Genomic DNA, 23,131 nt, shown 5'->3' on the forward strand with positions numbered 1-23,131 from the left:
CCACACAATATACCTCACCACACAATATACCTCACCACACAATATATCTCACCACACAATATACCTCACCACACAATATACCTCACCACACAATATATCTCACCACACACCTCACCACACAATATACCTCACCACACAGTATACCTCACCACACAATATACCTCACCACACAGTATACCTCACCACACAATATAACTCACCACACACCTCACCACACAATGTACCTCACCACACAGTATACCTCACCACACAATATACCTCACCACACAGTATACCTCACCACACAGTATACCTCACCACACAATATACCTCACCACACAATATATCTCACCACACAGTATACCTCACCACACAGTATACCTCACCACACAATATACCTCACCACACACCTCACCACACAATGTACCTCACCACACAGTATACCTCACCACACAATATACCTCACAACACAATATATCTCACCACACACCTCACCGCACAATATACCTCACCACACAATATACCTCACCACACAGTATACCTCACCATATTAAACACAATATAACCCACCATAAAATACAAATTAAGAAATTAACATTGTCAGCTAATCAGCATTACTTCCCCTTAAATCATTAAATAAGTAGAGAAAGAGTTCAATGAAGTCAAATTACAAATCTCACAGATATGGCAGACCTGAAATATAGAAATATAACTCTCTACCAACACTGATGAAACAGTAAATTATCAAGTTGTTAACATGTACCTCCTGCTGTAACAAGATTGGGAAGCCTCCTGTGGGATAGTTATCAAAGGTGATGAGCACCTGTCTACCTCTTGCATGGCAGTCAGTGATGGCTGTACTTATTTTGGAGAGGTTGATGTTAAAGGGTATAAAAAATATTACAATTTCTGATAACAGCAACCGCTTATTAAAATTTCTGCTTCCAACACAAATTACCATCACTTATCCACATCTCTGATACCAACACAACTATCATCACTTATCCACATCTCTGATACCAACACAATGACCATCACTTATCCACATCTCTGATACCAACACAATGACCATCACTTATCCACATCTCTGATACCAACACGACTACCATCACTTATCCACATCTCTGATACCAACACAATGACCATCACTTATCCACATCTCTGATACCAACACGACTACCATCACTTATCCACATCTCTGATACCAACACAATGACCATCACTTATCCACATCTCTGATACCAACACAATGACCATCACTTATCCACATCTCTGTACCAACACAATGACCATCACTTATCCACATCTCTGATACCAACACAATGACCATCACTTATCCACATCTCTGATACCAACACGACTACGACCAATTTATTCATATATTTGATATCAACACAGGCATGTGGGTGTTTAGCTAAAATGGTATCAGAGCTATCATATTCCAGTTGCTGGAGGCCAGTTACCACCAGCAGCCAAAGAAAGGCTGAAAAACACATCATATTCTCTCGGAAATATGATTTTATTTTTAGAAATAATTACAGATTTAAAGTAAAGAATCTTCCAGGAAAAGTCATCGTGTTCAAGACCTAGATGATCATTAAAGTTTACCCTGCCAATTACTGACAATGCCAGTTGATATCAGCAATGCGCACAGATTCAACTGCTCTAGATCTCTATCATAGATAAATACTTCTCTGCATGGAATAATTCTTACAGCTTCAGAGAAAATTTATCGACAAATTTGTTTGACTCAAACATACTCAAATATAAAAATCATTTAACAGTAAGTGAAAACCCATTTTACCATTTTGGACAATTGATTGTACCTTTAAGTGGATATTCCTGGCCATAATGTTCAACACCATGAAAAACTATGAGGTTATAAAAGATATTAACCAGCCAGCTGTAATTTCTGGAAATAAAAACAAAACCAAAAGTCAACAACCAGCTCTATATAGCAGACAAATGAACTGCATTATACCATATAATTGCCTAAATATTTTTGACATCAATAATAAAGCTAAAAGGATACAAATGAAAGAATATTCCTGAATTATCAAGCGGTCATTGATCTTACCCTTCCTGTAACTGCAATAACACTAGCAATATTGATGATATAAACTTGTCCTCTTGGTCATGAGGCAATTTTTTTTATTGTCCAGTATATAAAAAATATCAGTGCTATCCCTGTAACTTTGGGTATGTGAACCTTTCAAGTATGTTTCTCCCCAAAATTTCAAAAACTTATCTATTATTTTTTCTGAGAAATTTTGATATCAGTTTTAATGTAAAAATGATGGTGTTTGATTGGCTACACTCCTCTACTTTTTACGCAGTTGACCTTATATCCTAATACTAATGGGCTCTCAATACACCACCATGGTTAACTGACATACAGGCCTCCCACCATGTCCAGCTAGCCACATCAGCATCTGTAATAAGGTCCTGTTCACCGAAGGAACACTTGTATACAACAATCCTCCACTCATAATCAATATTGATAATCAGCTGACAAGCAAACTCCAGGTCTGGGATCACCCCATACTACATATATATATACTTACAATAAATTTAATCTCACAATAATATCAAATTCCATTTCATCAGATATTCCCACACAGTATTAGCTTTTAGTTCTCCTTTTCGTTTGTTTCACAGATCTCATTGATAAAAATTCTTTTATTAATTTTTTTCTTTCCTTTATATAATTTAGGTAAAAAGAAGATATTTTACTACCATCAACTGACTTTTTCAAGAGAAAAATAATTAAACAGCTATACAAAAATTGCCTAATTATTGAAACTGATTTACTACAGCCAATCAAACACAGAAACATTTTCTATATCATGGTGTAGGATATATTATAAAAACATCATTTACTATATCATGGTGTAGGATATATTATAAAAACATCATTTACTATATTATGAAATAGAATATATTATAAAAACATCATTTTCTATATTATGAAATAGGATATATTATCATCATGGATATATTATAAAAACATCATTATATCATGGTGTAGGATATATTATAAAAACATCATTTTCTATATCATGGTGTAGGATATATTATAAAAACATCATTTTCTATATCATGGTGTAGGATATCTATTTTATAAAGAATACTTTCTATATCATAGGATAGGATGTGTTATAAAAACATCATTTTCTACATTATGAAATAGGTTATATCATCAAAACATCATTTTCAGGACTTAAACCACTAGAAATGCTAAGAGTTGAGAAATCTTGTTGCCTAAATGTTACATAAATCAAACATTACTTCAAAGTAGTCAAGGACACATTATAATACAGTGAAAAAAGACTTTCTCCCTGGTGACACTGATGTTGATACCAATTAGAGCAGGCGCTGGCGTATTTTTTCAATTTCTGAGCTGTTTATATGTCCTCAGCAGTGTTTCAGCTGTGAATTGAATCGAAAGTGTGTTTGACAGGAGTTACATTTTTGGCCAGAGATTTGATGACAACAGATTGGTCTGAGTGACCTGTTTATTTCCATGAGTAAAATTTTTATCTTTTACATTACAGGCCTATGGACTGCCGAGCTGCCTTCCATTGTGCGTTGGTGAGATGTCATATTCATTGTGATAATTAGCTGTCATTCACATCTCGTCACAACCAGCAATGACAACAAACACAGAAACGCTAACACATTCCATTGCCACATCAGTATGCCGGCTCTTCTACCACCATACAGTATCGCAATATCATATTTCTCAAGTTTGGAAGTCTGTTCGAACCTCAAACATGTGAAAGCCATGTCATTCCAAGTGAAGCATTCCTCTGAGTGAATAAATTCGTCCTCAAAATAATCTTATTAGACTTGGAAGGAAAAACCAACACAAGTTGCTCTTGAGATTAAAACCTAGTAACAAGACCATACTAAAAGTGAATTTGATTTCGCTCATTAAAATTAGAAGACAGTAAAGATCTTAAACCCATTATTGGCTGCTGGAATTTGGTAAGCCGTAAAATTGACATAGCTACGAGATTATGTCAACTAAATATCAGGATTCTGATGGCTGTTTCTCTAGATGCCAATGACGTTGGACCTACATGAACTCACAGCATTTGATAGACACAGATAAAAACCCAGCGATGGTGTTACAGGAAAGTAGAACTGAAATGACAGTTTCAGAATGATTCTCTTCCTATGGAATAAAGCTGTGTGAGAAATAATTCACAGATAGATCTAAAGATTGGCCTTGACGTAAACAATATGGATACATATTCGCGTCTACAAAACATAAAACTGCAAACATCTGTAAAACTGGATCTTGTGCTTAAACCACTTATAAAGTAATAAAATTTGATGACATTAAACTCGACAAAGGAAGTTAGATAAATACTACTATTCAAACATAGATACAACCTAGAAAAGTATGTACATTAATCAACAGATTGCAAAGAACATACTTACTGGATCAGAAACATGTTCAGAGTTGTCTTTTCCTGATCTGTACTCTTCAACCTCAACCTGCAAGACAGAATTGTGAAAGTGGTATTACTGAAATGATATTCATTTTACATTAACATTGAACCAGTACTGTTTTTCTCATTCTATCAAGTGCCTTTAATGTCTGTATTAAGCATCGAATTTAAATTTGTGTAAAAAAGTCCTGCCTGCATTGAATTTACTGACATTTCTTAGTGTGAACAGTGTGCCTGATTCAAAAGTTTGTGCCATATAGAAGAAAGGATGGGCAACATGGATATTCTAATGGACCACATCAACTTAAACACAAGTTGGTACACGCCCCACAGTAATGTGGAGCCAACAAACCACACGCCTATGGGCAGTGCCCCAGGGGCAGAGACAGTCAACCAGTTCATGATGCAATACAGCCAGTATCATGGATTTATCAGTGCGGTCATTTGTGTGTTTGGAGTCGTGTCCAATATTCTAAACATTATTGTACTAACACGACATCACATGATAACGCCCACAAACTACATTCTGATCGCGTTGGCCATCTCAGACGTGCTCACAATGTCTTTCTACCTTGTATATGCAATCTACTTTTACTGCTACGCTATCCCTTTCACGTCGTATGGTCACTCCGAGGGCTGGATCTATTTTGTGTGCATCAATATTCTCGTAGTCATCACATGCCATAACATGGCTATGTGGCTTACTGTATCACTTGCTGTGTTCCGATATATTTTTGTATGCCATCATGTCGTAGCCAATCAGCTTTGCAGTCTTCAGCGTGCGAAAATAACAATTGCTGTGGTGATGTTTACAACCATTATTACGTGCACCCCAAACTACTTCCTGTACCGAGTGTACCCGTTGGACCCCGACAAAAATATGACCGGTTATTGGGTGGGCCAGAGTGAGTTTGCATCTAATAACATTTATTTTCAACCAATCACTTTCTGGATATATGGAGTAATAATAAAAATAGCACCGTGTGTTCTATTAACTATACTTAGTGCATGTATAATATTCAAGATGAATGAGGCAAGTAAGCGTCGCCAACGGTTACTTCAGCAGTCCGGTCGACACAATGAGGAGGCCCTGGCAGAACACAATCGCACCACAATGATGTTGGTGGCAGTGGTACTGTTCTTCGTCATAACAGAGTTCCCACAAGGTATCTTAGCAGCCATTAGTGGCCTAAATGAAGCTTTTTTCCAAGAGGTCTACTCGAACCTTGGCGACATCATGGACCTCCTCGTTCTTATCAACAGTGCCATTAACTTCATCCTCTACTGTATCATGAGCCAGCAGTTTCGCGACACATTCAAAAACTTGTTTGTCTGCAAACTACAGAAAGTTCGCAATCACAATTCGAACTCCTCCCGACAGAATGGTACCTCCTATTACAATATAAAAACTGAGGCTACACAGGTGTGATGTTTATTTGTGTATAGACGAAACTAGTGAAACGATAAATAATCAAAATGATCATGTGACGTTTAATGCTTGTGGCCTAAGTGTCCAGAATAGGCAATACGAAAGTTTCGGTAGCCTTAGTAACAAACAATGGCAACTGTTACTAAAATTCCGGTGACACGTTACTTTGACTACTGTTACAAATGGTGACATGTTACTTCAGTATAAGTAACTATTCAAACCTAAATTTATCCACACTGCCGCTGTGGTTTAGTAACAATGATACTCTTTTTTGGTTTTAGTAACTATGACAACTGTTAATCTGGCTTTATCACAAGAACAACTGATATGACCCGCTTTGATCAGTTATTGACAAATGTTACTTCATTTTCGTAACAAACCTGTACGTTACACTGGTCAGATCTAAGATGACAGTGGCCTTAGCAACATTAAGTGTATTATCCATTATGTTGCCAAATTTGACCATAGAGCAGTTACCTTCAACTTGGAAATAGGATTATTTACTGAAGTTATGGTTTACAGGGCAACAAACATTGCGTTTACAGCGTGGCCTTGCAACCATTGGTGTGATGAAATATTAACGAATGATTTTCTTTTTTTATTGGTAAAACAACGACAGTCTGATAATGTGTGAGAAATGACATCAAAGGTCCCTTGCGGAGAAAATGACTGATCATCCTCATAGAGGTGCCAAACTCTCAGGCATTGTACTATAGAACAATCGGGGTTTGATGAGAGCCTCTTTGTGATTTATAATGTGTATCTCTTCGGCTCTTCAGCGTTACTTCAAATAGTAATGAAATCCACTAGGAAACGCAGCCACAAGCAAGTAACATTTTTCACTCATGAAGTGTACAACAATTTGTGATTGTTCTTGGTCCATCATAAAAATATCACATATTGTTAGATAAAAGACAAGAACACATCAACTGTGGATTAGGGAACTGTTTGGATTGTTTGGTGTTACGTTAACATCGCAACAGACAATGGTGGATTGACATTGAAAATACATCGGCAGGTCACTGCGGTCTGTGGATTTTAACAGTTGAATAAGCCAAAGCTACCGATGGAATTGATTTGGTAAGAATAGCCTAGTTACAATGTGGATTGGTTACCATGGATATCTGCCTACTTATCATGTGGTTTGGTTACAGTATACATTATTCTAGTTACCATGTGGATTGGTGATCATGGACAACAGCCTAGTTACATTGTGGCTTGGTTACCAAAGACATCAGTCTAGATACCACGTGGATAGATTAATGCGAATATCAGCCTAGTTACTGTGTGGAATTGTTACCCTGGAAACCACCTTAGTTACCATGTGGATTGATAACTGTGGACATCAACCTAGTTACCATGTGGATTGATTACTGTGGACATCAACCTAGTTACCATGTGGATAGGATACTTGGACATCAGCTTGGTTGTGGATTAGTTACTCTGGAAACCAGCCTAGTTATTATGTGGATTGATTACTGTGGACATCAACCTAGTTACCAGGTGGACAGGTTACTTGGACATCAGTCTAGTTACTTCGTGGATTAGTTACCATGGACATTAGTTTAGTTACCATGTGGATTGGCTATTTTGGACAGCAGCCTAGTTACTGTGTGCAATGGTTACCATGGACGTCTGCTTATCACTGTGTGGGAAACACATACATAATCCACATCTGTTTTCAGATATGTACATACCAATATCGGACACTGAAAGGTGGTTTGTGTGTACGCGTTAAAACAAAGTCGACACATGAAAACATGTTTGATTTGTAGGTGGATTACTGTGGCCAAGAAAACTTTGACAAAGTTTCTGTGTGTGTTTGTACTGACAATTGAAAAGTTGTGTATATCTACTTTTCAGTAGTCATCACTTAAACTTCTGTTGTGGATTCACAACTACGGAAAGAACAGTGTGGCTCCATGTGTAACTATAGAAAAATGTGTAGATTTGTCACACACTGTGGAGATTATGTAAATGATAAAGTGTAACTAGGGAGATTACGCAAATACAGTGTGGCAATACATGTAATTATGGAGATTACATAAACAATATAGTGTGGCAATACACGTAGCTATGGAGGTTACGTAATTACCATAGTGTGGCTATATGTAAGTATGAAGGTTATGTTAATACCAGTGTAACTTATGTACACTATATGGTATTTGTAACTACGGATATTACATAAATACTGTAGTGCGGCTGTTGTAGTGCGGCGATTACGTAAATGCCACTATATGTGAATGTGAAAGTGTAACTTTAGCGATTTTAGGGTGACTACTGATGTGAACAGTGAATAGAGACTTTTTAATGACTCCAGTGTGACACAATGGAAGGAGAAGACCAGACATGCTTGCTGCCCTGTAAAGTGTGACCTGCTGTATTTAGGATGACGACAATGGCTTTGAAGGCTATTCCGGATAGAACAGGTACATATGGCGATACAACAGTAGCTTGTCAGGGGCCAACTCACCAATCAGAATACATCAATTAATAGAGACCTACATGGCTTAGTTAACTGCTGTCCAACGAGGTTGCTGAGGAGAATAAGTCATATGTGACATACAGACACAACATTTGGTAAATGTAGAGTTTTCCAGTTACAGCCATGATGATTTCATTATTGTTGTCCTTGCTGCCATATAAGTGTATATAGAATATCATACTGTGTATAAAATTCAGTTTGTCGTCAAATTGTCACCATGGCTGCAACACAGGTAAAAATCAAACGACAGGTAGACATTTTAAGCTCATGTACAGTAAATATGGCCATGCATGGCTCCTTTGACATATCTGTGTCCGTCAGCCAAAAATCATGTTTCATGTACATTGAAAATAATTTATTGTCGGAAATTGATCATCGTTATATAAACTGTTTATTTGTTTATCTAAAGTTTTACCGTTTGATTATATCTTGTACAGATCAATTTAAGGTAATCACCAATCTCCAAACAATACAAACAATGTGATGTTAAACATCCTCATCCATCTAAACAACACATAGCAATGTTAAAACATCACTTCCTTACTAAACAACACATTACAGTGTTAAAACAACACTTCCCTTCTAAACAACACATTACAGTGTTAAAACAACACTTCCCTTCTAAACAACACATTACAGTGTTAAAACAACACTTCCCTTCTAAACAACACATTACAGTGTTAAAACATCACTTCCCTTCTAAACAACACATTACAGTGTTAAAACAACACTTCCCTTCTAAACAACACATTACAGTGTTAAAACAACACTTCCCTTCTAAACAACACATTACAGTGTTAAAACATCACTTCCCTTCTAAACAACACATTACAGTGTTAAACAACACATTAAAACAACTTCCCATAACCAACACATTACAGTGTTAAAACAACACTTCCCTTCTAAACAACACATTACAGTGTTAAAACAACACTTCCCTTCTAAACAACACATTACAGTGTTAAAACAACACTTCCCTTCTAAACAACACATTGTAACGTTAAAACATCACTTCCCTTCTAAACAACACATTGTTAACGTTAAAACATCACTTCCCTTCAAAACAACATATTGTTAACATTAAAACATCACTTCCCTTCTAAACAACACATTGCAATGTTAAAACAACACTTCCCTTCAAAACAACACATTGTAAGATCAAAACATCAGTTCCCTTCTAAACAACACATAGCAATGTCATTTTCATACACATATTACAAAAGATTTCTGACATAAATATATATAAGATAAATATATGTAACTTGTATTCCATGGTATAAAACTTATTGGTTGATAGTCGAGAATATCCAGGTATTTTCCAACTATGTTTCCTTCGACTCCCTACCCCCGTAAATAGATAACATAATGATGCGTAAGGTTAGTGCACAATGCCCATCTAGATTTTGACATTTTCTTTCGATTACATCAATCGATTCCTGGACTTTAAAATTTAGACCCTTAGCATCACTGATAAGTCCTAGAAGGATGAAACACCTGTACGATGTAGTATAATTCATGATTTGGCTCTACGGTGTCTAACTCTAAATTTGTATTAAAAGGTGCTATTCACTTGTGTGTCTTTTGTATAATCTTCGAAGTTTTCTATCTAAAGTAAACATATTAAAGTTTCAGATACCTTTCACTATATAAAGTTCTAGGACATCAAACACCCTCCCTCCCCCCCAACCGAACAACCCTTTTTGTTCACCAAGTACAATAACATGAATTCTAGACACAAGAAACTCTAAGTAATCTGCAGTTTTATGGGGCATCACACTTGCCAAACCCTGAATGACATTTACCTTAGAACAATGGCAGACATAATCTTAAATTTTATTACCCACACAAATCCTGGTCTGGCTTCATTGCTTAATAGTGTCTGACAATACTGTATGGCTTGACTTTGACCTTTTTCCGTCCTATTGACAAAAAACAATCTGACTAAACCTGAAGTCCACAATGTCAATATCTCTGAATTAAAACTGAAGTCCTTGAGAAAAGTTTCGGTGCGTTTTTATTTCTCAAAGACAGACTAGAAGTTGAGAAAATGTTTTTATGGCCTCACTTTAGAATCATTTAGTGGTGTTGAAAATCGGTAGACGTGATGTTGAGAAATGCCAATCTCGGTGAAATGTGTTACCGATGGTCTGCTCGTCAGTATTGAAATAACAAGAATTGCTCTGCAATACTTTTCTGCAATTATAGTACATGACATTAACATGACATCAACATGACATTGATTATCATCTGAATGTAGTATTCTACACGACATATTTCACATCTTTAAAGTTTTCATCAAACTTTAAAAACTAATATGATTCATATCTTTATTTGGATACCAAAACAAAAACACCAAAGGCAAACACAATTCAAAACTTCAATCAATAAACTTCAACTCCAAAATTCATTTTCAATTAGAACCATAATAAAGATATGGCCCTAAATTAGCATTATTGATGGGCCCTAAGTTGGAAAAGCTGTATGATGCAGTTAAGTTTATTGTTTAGCTTTAATTTAACTAATTTGACATTTTCATAAATCTAAAATAAACACCTAAGTGCAAGGTGTGTTTTAGTTCTGAAGGTGAGTTTAATTTAACTTAAAAAAAAAACTAAGTGAAGTTAAGGCAAATCTGGGAATATAAACAAACCAACCAGTTATCTTAATGTAGATACAGATATATTGACACCAACTATCCTCACACATCTGACAGCATGCCTTCTTCTACTTGTCATCCTTAAATGAAACAATGGTTCAATATATCTATCCAGTCCAACTCTGACAGCATGCCCTCTTCTATTAGTTACCCTTAAATGAAACAATGGTTAAATATATCTATCCAGTCCAACTCTGACAGCATGCCCTCTTCTATTAGTTACCCTTAAATGAAACAATGGTTAAATATAGCTATCCAGTCCAACTCTGACAGCATGCCCTCTTCTATTAGTTACCCTTAAATGAAACAATGGTTAAATATAGCTATCCAGTCCAACTCTGACAGCATGCCCTCTTCTATTAGTTACCCTTAAATGAAACAATGGTTAAATATAGCTATCCAGTCCAACTCTGACAGCATGCCCTCTTCTATTAGTTACCCTTAAATGAAACAATGGTTAAATATATCTATCCAGTCCAACTCTGACAGCATGCCCTCTTCTATTAGTTACCCTTAAATGAAACAATGGTTAAATATAGCTATCCAGTCCAACTCTGACAGCATGCCCTCTTCTATTTGTCAAGCATTCATTGGAACAGCAGTGTCTATAATCCAACTTGGTAAGAATGCAATCTTCTATCTGTTAAGCATTTATTGGGACACCTGTACCTGCACAGTCTATCTATAATATAGAATTAACTGCAAGCTCTCTTCCATTTGTCAAACATTTATTGGAACAGTTTTACATATGCAGTCTATCTCTAAACTCCAGATTTTACAGCATGCCCTGTTCCATTTGTCCAGCAGTACTTACACTGACCAATCAGGTACAACATAGTAAACATCCCAACACATGCTCCATCCATCACTGGCTGGCAAGTCTAATGGTCCTATCTAAAACTCCATGTCCACTGCCCTCTATAAATGCTTGGTCATTCATCAAATCTTTACGAGAAGTTCTTTGTGAACAATTTATTTCTAGCACAGCAAGGAAGCATAAAAATTATATAAATCTTCTATAAATTGATTAGGACATCGCTGCCCTTTTCCACCTTCAGAAATGTATTCAGTTTTGTCTAAAATCATTAGTATGCTTTCCCAGGTGCATATCTGCATCGCCATCTTTTTTACTTTTACTTAAAAATGAGATTGAGGTACAACACTATAACTACTGCACTGTCAGCCATAGAGGCCACAGTCCAATAAAACTGAAACCAGTACCGATAAGTTCCTTAATGAACAAATCTAAAAGATTTATATGAAAAAAACAGTCAAGCTTTCTTGTAGTAAAATATCAAAAAATACAAATTAAAATACAAACTACATCAATTATAAAATCCTGACACCAAAAACCTTTCTCCTTTGGATTCAAAGGCAACCCCCCTCCCCAACCCCTGTGCTTCACTTTCATTTCTCCCATTTACTATCATAGAATTTTCCATCACTTGAAAGAAAACGTAAAGTTAGCACCAAGATATAGTCATACTTGGATGGTTACAGAATGTCCCTTTTTAACAATCAATTTCAAAATACTACAACCTTTTATTTCAAAATGTCTTTACAATGTACTGATGACCTTCAAGTCTCGACTACCACTTGTATAAAGACTTTGATGAACTATGGAAAATGAAAAGTAATCTTCATTTGGTCTTATTTTTGCACCAGAAATGGTATAAATTTCACCCAATTCAATCTTCCATCTCTAATCGCGACATAATTGTATGTAAATGATTTTTTTTTCCCAATCCATATTTCGAAGGGAAACTTTTCAGTGTACATGGTGTGTTTGTAAGCATATAGTGCACTTATTAGATTAAATACGATGTAAGATATTTATAGATCACATCACATTAATCTCAAACAGATGACATCATAGTAAATCTTAAAGAGATGCCATCAAAGTAAATCTTAAACAGATGCTGTCATAGTAAATCTTAAACAGATGACGTCATAGTAAATCTTAAACAGATGCCGTCATAGCCAATCTCAAACAGATGACGTCATAGTAAATCTTAAACAGATGCCATCAAAGTAAATCTTAAACAGATGCTGTCATAGTAAATCTTAAACAGATGACGTCATAGTAAATCTTAAACAGATGCCGTCATAGCCAATCTTAAACAGATGCTGTCATAGCCAATCTTAAACAGATGACGTCATAGTAAATCTTAGCTTAATAGTTACCGGTAGATTTAATCTGCCAGCATAAGATTGTTATAGATAAAGTCTGTCAAAACAAGTCTGAGACACAAAATCATTACCAATCTGCCTCTTGACTAAATCCCAGCATGTATGCAGTTATTGAGCAGTGCTAAGTAGTCATACGCATTTAGAATATCTATTAACACTAGATGAAGAATCTGAAGAGTGCCATTAAGTTTATAGCAAGTGTTCCAGAGACAGTGGCACTACTTCTGAGGATGGTCTGTCATCTCTGTGTCAGAGGCCTGTACCTTCTAAAATGTTTATGGCAAGAAATTATTAAAAATGTCTATATTTTCTTCAGAGCAGATGTTTTAAAACAGCTGTTTATCACTATGTAATTATCACCAACTTCTGCAGTAGAAATATAACACAGAGGTTAGGAGGTGCATTATTTCATTTCTATGACAAGTATGCATAGGAAATACATTGAACATACATCAAAACTGCACCACTGGTGAACAGTGAACATACATCAAAACTGAACAGTGAACACACATCAAAACTGCACCACTGGTGAACAGTGAACACACATCAAAACTGCACCACTGGTGAACAGTGAACACACATCAAAACTGCACCACTGGTGAACAGTGAACATACATCAAAACTGCACCACTGGTGAACAGTGAACACACATCAAAACTGCACCACTGGTGAACAGTGAACATACATCAAAACTGCACCACTGGTGAACAGTGAACATACATCAAAACTGCACCACTGATGAACAGTGAACACACATCAAAACTGCAACACTGATGAACAGTGAACATACATCACATACATCAAAACTGCACCACTGGTGAACAGTGAACATACATCAAAACTGCAACACACATCAAAACTGCACCACTGGTGAACAGTGAACACACATCAAAACTGCACCACTGGTGAACAGTGAACACACATCAAAACTGCACCACTGGTGAACAGTGAACACACATCAAAACTGCAACACTGATGAGCAGTGAACATACATCAAAACTGCAACACTGATGAACAGCAAACATACCTCAAAACTGCACCACTGGTGAACAGTGAACACACATCAAAACTGCACCACTGGTGAACAGTGAACATACATCAAAACTGCAACACTGGTGAACAGTGAACATACATCAAAACTGCACCACTGGTGAACAGTGAACACACATCAAAACTGCACCACTGGTGAACAGTGAACACACATCAAAACTGCACCACTGGTGAACAGTGAACATACATCAAAACTGCACCACTGGTGAACAGTGAACATACATCAAAACTGCACCACTGGTGAACAGTGAACATACATCAAAACTGCACCACTGGTGAACAGTGAACATACATCAAAACTGCACCACTGGTGAATAGTGAACATACATCAAAACTGCACCACTGGTGAACAGTGAACATACATCAAAACTGCACCACTGGTGAACAGTGAACATACATCAAAACTGCACCACTGGTGAACAGTGAAGACACATTAAATCATGCATTAAATCTGCACTGCTTCACAGTGTACAGTGTACATGAACTGGTGCACAGCAAACATGTTGGGAGACTGCATCACTGAGAGATGTGCAGTGTATATACTGAACCCTTTGAGGTAACACATGACACAAAGTAAACCTAGATTTTCCTTTAAGGTGTACAGTAATATACTCTATATTGGAAGGGAGGTCACATACATCACTCCACCACAATACAAAGCATCACACATCTACCTTTCACAAATATCATCGATTCTTTTTACATATGACATGACTGAAATTAAGTACAAATTAAACAAACCTGAAATGACAGCTCTGAATTTTGGGTCATAAAGACTGGCTGAGCATATTTAGATTTTAATTAAAGACTTCCAACATTTGATTAAAACAAAGTCCTAAAATTCAGATCTTTCAATTGGGTTGATGTGAAAAGCATTTCACAATGACAAAAATGAATCAAGATATTTACTTTCAAAGAATAATAAAGTTTGACTATATACAAAGATTTCAGTCCTTTTACACAAGTTGTTTTTATCTGTTAGCAAGCTGTACTTTTGTTCTCTATATATTTGCTTTCTTTGTCTTCTAATATTTGACCTTGAGAGTTGTTTTTGTTGTTATTTAGTTCTACTAATTATATATGTATAAACAATGTATTACACTGTATATAAGTCAGCATGCTGTAAAGAGAAAAAACAAAAACTTGTTACACAGTGTTATAAAATGTTATAGGATGTTAAACTGTGTTATACATTATACAATGTTATACAGTGTAGTGTTGTCAGCTCTGCGCCAGGTAACCAGTGATGTGTTATCAGTCTGTGTTAATCTGGTTATCACATGTTATCAGTACACGCTCCAGTAAACAAGTGTTATCATTTGTGGCAGTATCAAGTAATCTGATGTTATCATAACTATATTTATAGTTAACAGAATTTATCAGTACATAAACCAGATGCTTATTATGACAATTGTGTCCACTTTATCAGTATATACTCCATTTGACAGGTAATTTCAGTTTCCATCTGGTTAACAGTGATATCAGTATCAGTCAAGTTAACAGCAAATAACAGTTTCACCCTAGTTAACAGGTGATATCAGCACCACTCCAGTTAACAGGTGATATCAGTTTATACGCCAGTTAACAGGTGATATCAGTGTCACTCCAGTTAATAGGTGATATCAGCATCACTCCAGTTAACATGTGATATCAGTATATAATCCAGTTAACAGGTGATATCAGCATCACTCCAGTTAACAGGTGATATCAGTATATACTCCAGTTAACAGGTGATATCAGCATCACTCCAGTTAACAGGTGATATCAGCATCACTCCAGTTAACAGGTGATATCAGTATCACTCCAGTTAACAGGTGATATCAGTATATACTCCAGTTAACATGTGATATCAGTTTATATGCCAGTTAACAGGTAATATCAGTATAAACTCTAGTTAACAGGTGATATCAGCATCACTCCAGTTAACATGTGATATCAGTATATACTCCAGTTAACAGGTGATATCAGCATCACTCTAGTTAACAGATGATATCAGCATCACTCCAGGTAACAGGTGATATCAGTATCACTCCAGTTAACAGGTAATATCAGTATCACTCCAATTAACAGGTGATATCAGTATCACTCCAGTTAACATGTGATATCAGCATCACTCCAGTTAACAGGTGATATCGGCATCACTCCAGTTAACAGGTGATATCAGTATCACTCCAGTTAACAGGTGATATCAGCATCACTCCAGTTAACAGGTGATATCAGCATCACTCCAGTTAACAGGTGATATCAGTATAAACTCTAGTTAACAGGTGATATCAGCATCACTCCAGTTAACATGTGATATCAGTATATACTCCAGTTAACAGGTGATATCAGCATCACTCCAGTTAACAGGTGATATCAGCATCACTCCAGGTAACAGGTGATATCAGTATCACTCCAGTTAACAGGTAATATCAGTATCACTCCAGTTAACAGGTGATATCAGTATCACTCCAGTTAACAGGTGATATCAGTTTATATGCCAATTAACAGGTGATATCAGTATCACTCCAGTTAACATGTGATATCAGCATCACTCCAGTTAACAGGTGATATCGGCATCACTCCAGTTAACAGGTGATATCAGTATCACTCCAGTTAACAGGTGATATCAGCATCACTCCAGTTAACAGGTGATATCAGCATCACTCCAGTTAACAGGTGATATCAGTATCACTCCAGTTAACAGGTGATATCAGTATATACTCCAGTTAACAGGTGATATCAGTTTATATGCCAGTTAACAGGTGATATCAGTATAAACTCTAGTTAACAGGTGATATCAGCATCACTCCAGTTAACATGTGATATCAGTATATACTCCAGTTAACAGGTGATATCAGCATCACTCCAGTTAACAGGTGATATCAGCACCACTCCAGTTAACAGGTGATATCAGCATCACTCCAGTTAACAGGTGATATCAGTATCACTCCAGTTAACAGGTGATATCAGCATCACTCCAGTTAACAAGTGATATCAGTATATACTCCAGTTAACAGGTGATATCAGCATATACTCCTGTTGATCTATTTTACTCAGTGAATCACTAATTTTGAGCTCTGATTTTAGAAAATGTGCTGTTGAAGGGTAATTGTTATCAGTATTGCTTTCACTGTCACTTATCTTGTCAAACTTAGTAATTAAACACACATCATCTCTGCTACAAGTGTTCTAGTTGTTTTTATTAGATAGTTTTTGGATGTAAAACCTGTCACAAAATAAAATACTTATTTAAGTAATAAATAAAATAATATCAAAAAAGGTAGCAATATGTAACACATATTAGCTATATTTGACACACTGTCAACAAACTGCACAATGTGACAAGAGTCTCAAGTTCAGAGAGCAGCACATCCTCCCTGTGTTAGAGTTTGGTTTCCTGGACCTCAATAAGTTGTTAGCAAAATAGCAAATAAAGACTAGATACGATTTTGAGTTTGATTTCCCAGACCTCAGCAAGTAACTCACAAAATAACCATTTGATCTGTTTTGGAGTTTGGTTTCCAAGACCTCGGTAAGTAGCTAGCAAATTAACATTAGATCTGTTTTGGAATTTGTTTTCCCTGACCTCAGCAAATGGAAAACAAATAACTAGATCTGAGTTGGAGTTTGGTTTACCAAACCTTTTTAAGTCGCTATCAAAATAACAGCTTTGATCCATATTTGAGTCTGGGTTTCCCAGCCCTCAGCAAGCCACTAGCAAAATAACAATTACATCTGTATTGGAGTTTGAGACCTTGGAGATTGATTGATAAATGGGAGAGCACTGCGCTTTAAAACTTCTCAAGAGGTGGAAGGACACAACTTGAATTGCTTTCCGATGGTTAATGAAATCTAAGGTGGAACAGTCACAGATAGAGTAAAACTCATCACACCACAGCATGGCACCAAAACAATTGCAATTGTGATTCTTAATGGGAATGTAAAATATATCAACTTTATTTGCCCTAGCTTTCTTCTCTCAGGCAAATATATTCACCCAGACTCCTTCTTGAAGGGAGTGTATAAATTGAAGCCAGGATGTATTATGATCTTGAAAACTACAAGCTATACATCTTTGACAGAAAGTTTTTTTCAATACGATTAATCCAACATATGAATGGAACCTTCGTCTCCATAGCAACCAAAAGACTCTTACACTTCTTAGTGACAATGTAAGGTGTACTTTTTACCCTTGATTCATGGAAGCAAGGTTTTGTGTTTTTAATCCACACTTGTGAGGCAACATATTACCCTTTCTACTGTAAATGACAAACTTGATAATGGGGAGTTGCTTAGACAAGATATTGACCATGAGGGACCAGTTCAGGTAACCATGACAATAATCTGCAAAACAAAGTCAGATGCACAACTACATAATGTTCATAGACAACATTTTGCTGACATCGGATGCAAAACTTTTAGGAGTGTCTGAACAAAATTTCAATCAATCAAAAATCAAATTATGTAACCATGTCAACAAACTACAAATATACATAAAAGTATATAAAATTATTAAATACATACAGTACTATATTGAAAATTTGCATGTGGTCAAGGAGTGGTCTAGACAAGTTTCCATGGACAATACATAGTTTAGACAGAAAATTCTGACAAACAAACACAGCAAAGCAAACAACCAGTGATCACTTTAAATCTGTGCTTCATTTAGAATGGAAAAAATTAACTGGAAAGAAAAAAAACCTAGATGACAAAATCAGGATTCCTTCAACCTGTTTCCTATCTTTCCAATATTGTAGAAACATCTTTCTCTGGGCTTTATTAAACACTTAATTCCATTAGAGACAAAATTAATACAGACCTGTTTGTATCAGTGTGTGCTGAAGTACAAGAATTGATGAGCACTAAAGTCTTTGGGTAAAAACAACCAATGCATTCTGAGGAACAACAAACATGGAATGGAGAAAAAAGGCTGGAAAATGTCAATCCTCATTGTTCACAATAAAACTAACAATATGTCTTCATACATACATATACAAAAAATCAATACGAGAATTAATGAGCATGGGTTTTGTCTTTGGGTAAAAAAAAAAATCAATGAATTGTAAAGTACAATAAACTAAAATAGATAAACTAGTAAAATTCCTTCATATTTACTCAATAACTACAGGTTGATTGGAAATCGAAGCAAGAAACCTTGGTTATACAACAGTACAAATGTACCAAAAAAACACAAAAATCAAAAGTGATTAAAACTACTAAAAAAAATTTGTAGACTCAGAATGTGTCAGTGTTTCTCTGTAATGACTTGTTATTCACAAAACTGATTTTCATACATATATATATATATATAATATATGATCAAATGTGACCTTTGACCTCTGGCATTGACACTGTCAATATGTCTGATAAAGGAGAATTATATTCTCCATGTCATATTCCTACTGATGTGTTCTACATAAACTTGAAATCCTGCTAACTGTCACTTAAAGGATTTAAGAATACAAGAGGTCCATAGAGCTTCTATCGCTCACTTAATATTTCATGACAACAGCAAAATATTTTTATTCATCGCAGTAATATGATAAAGATTTTCCGACTTGATCCAAAAAAGTTAATGAACATGGTTTATATCTAGGACCTTTTTACCAAACAATACTTAAGTCTTAACTTAACCAAAAATTAATTCCTCTAAACATAATGATATTGACTTTATTTGGTTTTGTGTAAATCTCTTAATTCATCAAATTAAAAAAATTATTTAAAAAAATTTCCCTCTATTTTCCTAACCGGGTCATACATGTGTGACTCTTCGAGGGACTGTGAACTGTGTAAGCTACCCTTATCTGAAAATGCACCACACCAAATTTTGTCAAAACCCAACGAAAGTCTCCTTAGTTTGAGTACTCTAAAGAACTTTACATATGGGTGGGGACAGACGTCACCAGACAATAGACAATGTGTGAGGAGAGCTTAGCTACAGACATATCATTGGGCAGACATCACCTGACAACAGACACTGTGTGAGGAGAGCTTATCTACAGACATATCACTGGGCAGACATCAGACAAAAGACACTGTGTGAGGAGAGCTTATCTACAGACATCACCTTAATACAGACACTGTGTGAGGAGAGCTTATCTACAGACATATCATTGGGCAGACATCAGACTACAGACACTGTGTGAGGAGAGCTTATCTACAGACATATCATTGGGCAGACATCACCAGACAACAGACACTGTGTGAAGAGAGCTTATCTACAGACATATCACTGGGCAGACATCAGACAAAAGACACTGTGTGAGGAGAGCTTATCTACAAACATAACCTTACAACAGACACTTTGTGAGGAGAGCTTATCTACAGACATATCATTGGGCAGACATCACCAGACAACAGATACCGTGTGAGGAGAGCTTATCTACAGACATATCATTGGGCAGACATCACCAGACAACAGATACCGTGTGAGGAGAGCTTATCTACAGACATATCATTGGGCAGACATCACCAGACAACAGATACCGTGTGAGGAGAGCTTATCTACAGACATATCATTGGGCAGACATCACCAGACAACAGATACCGTGTGAGGAGAGCTTATCTACAGACATATCATTGGGCAGACATCACCAAACAACAGACACTGTGTGAAGAGAGCTTATCTACAGACATATCACTGGGCAGACATCAGACAAAAGACACTGTGTGAGTAGAGCTTATCTACAGACATATCACTGGGCAGACATCAGACAAAAGACACTGTGTGAGTAGAGCTTATCTACAGACATATCACTGGGCAGACATCAGACAAAAGACACTGTGTGAGTAGAGCTTATCTACAGACATCACCTTACAACAGACACTGTGTGAGGAGAGCTTATCTACAGACATATCATTGGGCAGACATCACCAGACAACAGATACCGTGTGAGGAGAGCTTATCTACAGACATATCATTGGGCAGACATCACCAGACAACAGATACCGTGTGAGGAGAGCTTATCTACAGACATATCATTGGGCAGACATCAGACAACAGACACTGTGTGAAGAGAGCTTATCTACAGACATATCACTGGGCAGACATCAGACAAAAGACACTGTGTGAGTAGAGCTTATCTACAGACATCACCTTACAACAGACACTGTGTGAGGAGAGCTTATCTACAGACATATCATTGGGCAGACATCACCAGACAACAGATACCGTGTGAGGAGAGCTTATCTACAGACATATCATTGGGCAGACATCACCAGACAACAGATACCGTGTGAGGAGAGCTTATCTACAGACATACCATTGGGCAGACATCACCAGACAACAGATACCATGTGAGGAGAGCTTATCTACAGACATATCTTTGGGCAGACATCAGACAACTGACACCTTGTGAGGAGAGCTTAGCTACAGACATATCATTGGGCAGACATCACCAGACAACAGACACCTTGTGAGGAGAGCTTAGCTACAGACATATCATTGGGCAGACATCACCAGACAACAGATACCGTGTGAGGAGAGCTTATCTACAGACATATCATTGGGCAGACATCACCAGACAACAGATACCGTGTGAGGAGAGCTTATCTACAGACATATCATTGGGCAGACATCACCAGACAACAGATACCGTGTGAGGAGAGCTTATCTACAGACATCATTGGGCAGACATCAGACAACAGACACTGTGTGAGGAGAGCTTATCTACAGACATATCATTGGGCAGACATCAACAGACAGCAGATAAAGTGTGAGGAGAGCTTATGTACAGTTACACTAGTGTTAAAACTGTGGTTAGCAATAACAAATCAACAAAGCTCTTTAATTAGCATATAGTTATCCGGACACACAAATATCATTTTATCCAGCAGGGGATTTATGTAGTAGAATGTCGGTCAGTCATCAAGCTTCTGTACAGACAGAACTAAACAGAAGACAACATGAAAGAGCTGATTGTGAGGACTTCATTACATTAGACAGAACTGGAATTGCCTCTAAAGAAAAAGCTCCTAGAACTCTATGAATACTTGTCAATGCCAACATGCTCTCTGTTTTTGAAGTCTTCAACAGAGTCAAAAAGCATAGAATAACTCTGGCAATATAACAACACTCACTGCTGCAATATGACTAATTAATATAATGAGACTTGACATTTAGAGATGGTAAAAGAAGGCTGTATTGTGAGAGGATGGTGAAATTTGGATAAACCAAATTGGAAGGTTCCAAATGGAATTCCTGCTATCTTACACTTGCCAAAAACTATGGAAACCTGAGGAAAGATTCACTGCTGATGGCCTAATGCCTTGCAGATTTACAGCGATTGTTAAGCATGCAAAGGCTTTGAAAAGTTTCATCAGAAGTGCAATGAATTTGGCAAATTTCCAAAAACAATCAAAGTTGGAAAAAACAATAAGTAATCCCCAGTGTCTACCTAGAAACATGAGGTTAATCAGATGATGTAAGTCAAAACAAACATACAAACTTCCTTCATGCCTTCAACAACTTGCAATCATTGTCTTAATTGAGCTTCCAACACTTGGCATCTTGTTTTTAATATCAACACCTTGTTCCTGTAAGCATGTCTTTGTCCACCAATCAATGATGTCTATCGTTGTCAATCATTTCTGTCTGATCACCAAACCAATGTCTCTAGCCAACACACATCAATGTCTCTACCCACTAAACATCAATGTCTCTACCCACCAAACATCAATGTCTCTACCTACCAAACATCAATGTCTCTACCCATCAAACATCAATGTCTCTACCCATCAAACATCAATGTCCCTACCCACCAAACATCAATGTCTCTACCCACCAAACATCAATGTCTCTACCCACCAAACATCAATGTCTCTACCTACCAAACATCAATGTCTCTAGCTACCAAACATCAATGTCTCTACCCACCAAACATCAATGTCCCTACCCACCA

The 23,131-nt window shown here is 36.7% G+C and overlaps 2 protein-coding genes across 2 annotated transcripts in view; one reads left to right on the forward strand and one right to left on the reverse strand.

The window, feature by feature from the left end:
• LOC132549279 (protein MON2 homolog) overlaps positions 1-23,131 on the reverse strand; it is a 400,832-nt gene that overhangs the window by 264,625 nt on the left and 113,076 nt on the right. The window lies entirely within an intron of this gene.
• Positions 4,705-5,865, forward strand: LOC132549306 (G-protein coupled receptor dmsr-1-like). Its single transcript, XM_060213228.1, has one exon. The coding sequence runs from the start codon at positions 4,705-4,707 to the stop codon at positions 5,863-5,865; it is 1,161 nt and encodes a 386-aa protein (XP_060069211.1).

This window comes from Ylistrum balloti, unplaced genomic scaffold (genome assembly GCF_031769215.1).
Source record: "Ylistrum balloti isolate Yb309-2 unplaced genomic scaffold, AGI_CSIRO_Ybal_v1 Utg370052, whole genome shotgun sequence".
Taxonomy (NCBI): Eukaryota; Metazoa; Mollusca; class Bivalvia; order Pectinida; family Pectinidae; genus Ylistrum; species Ylistrum balloti.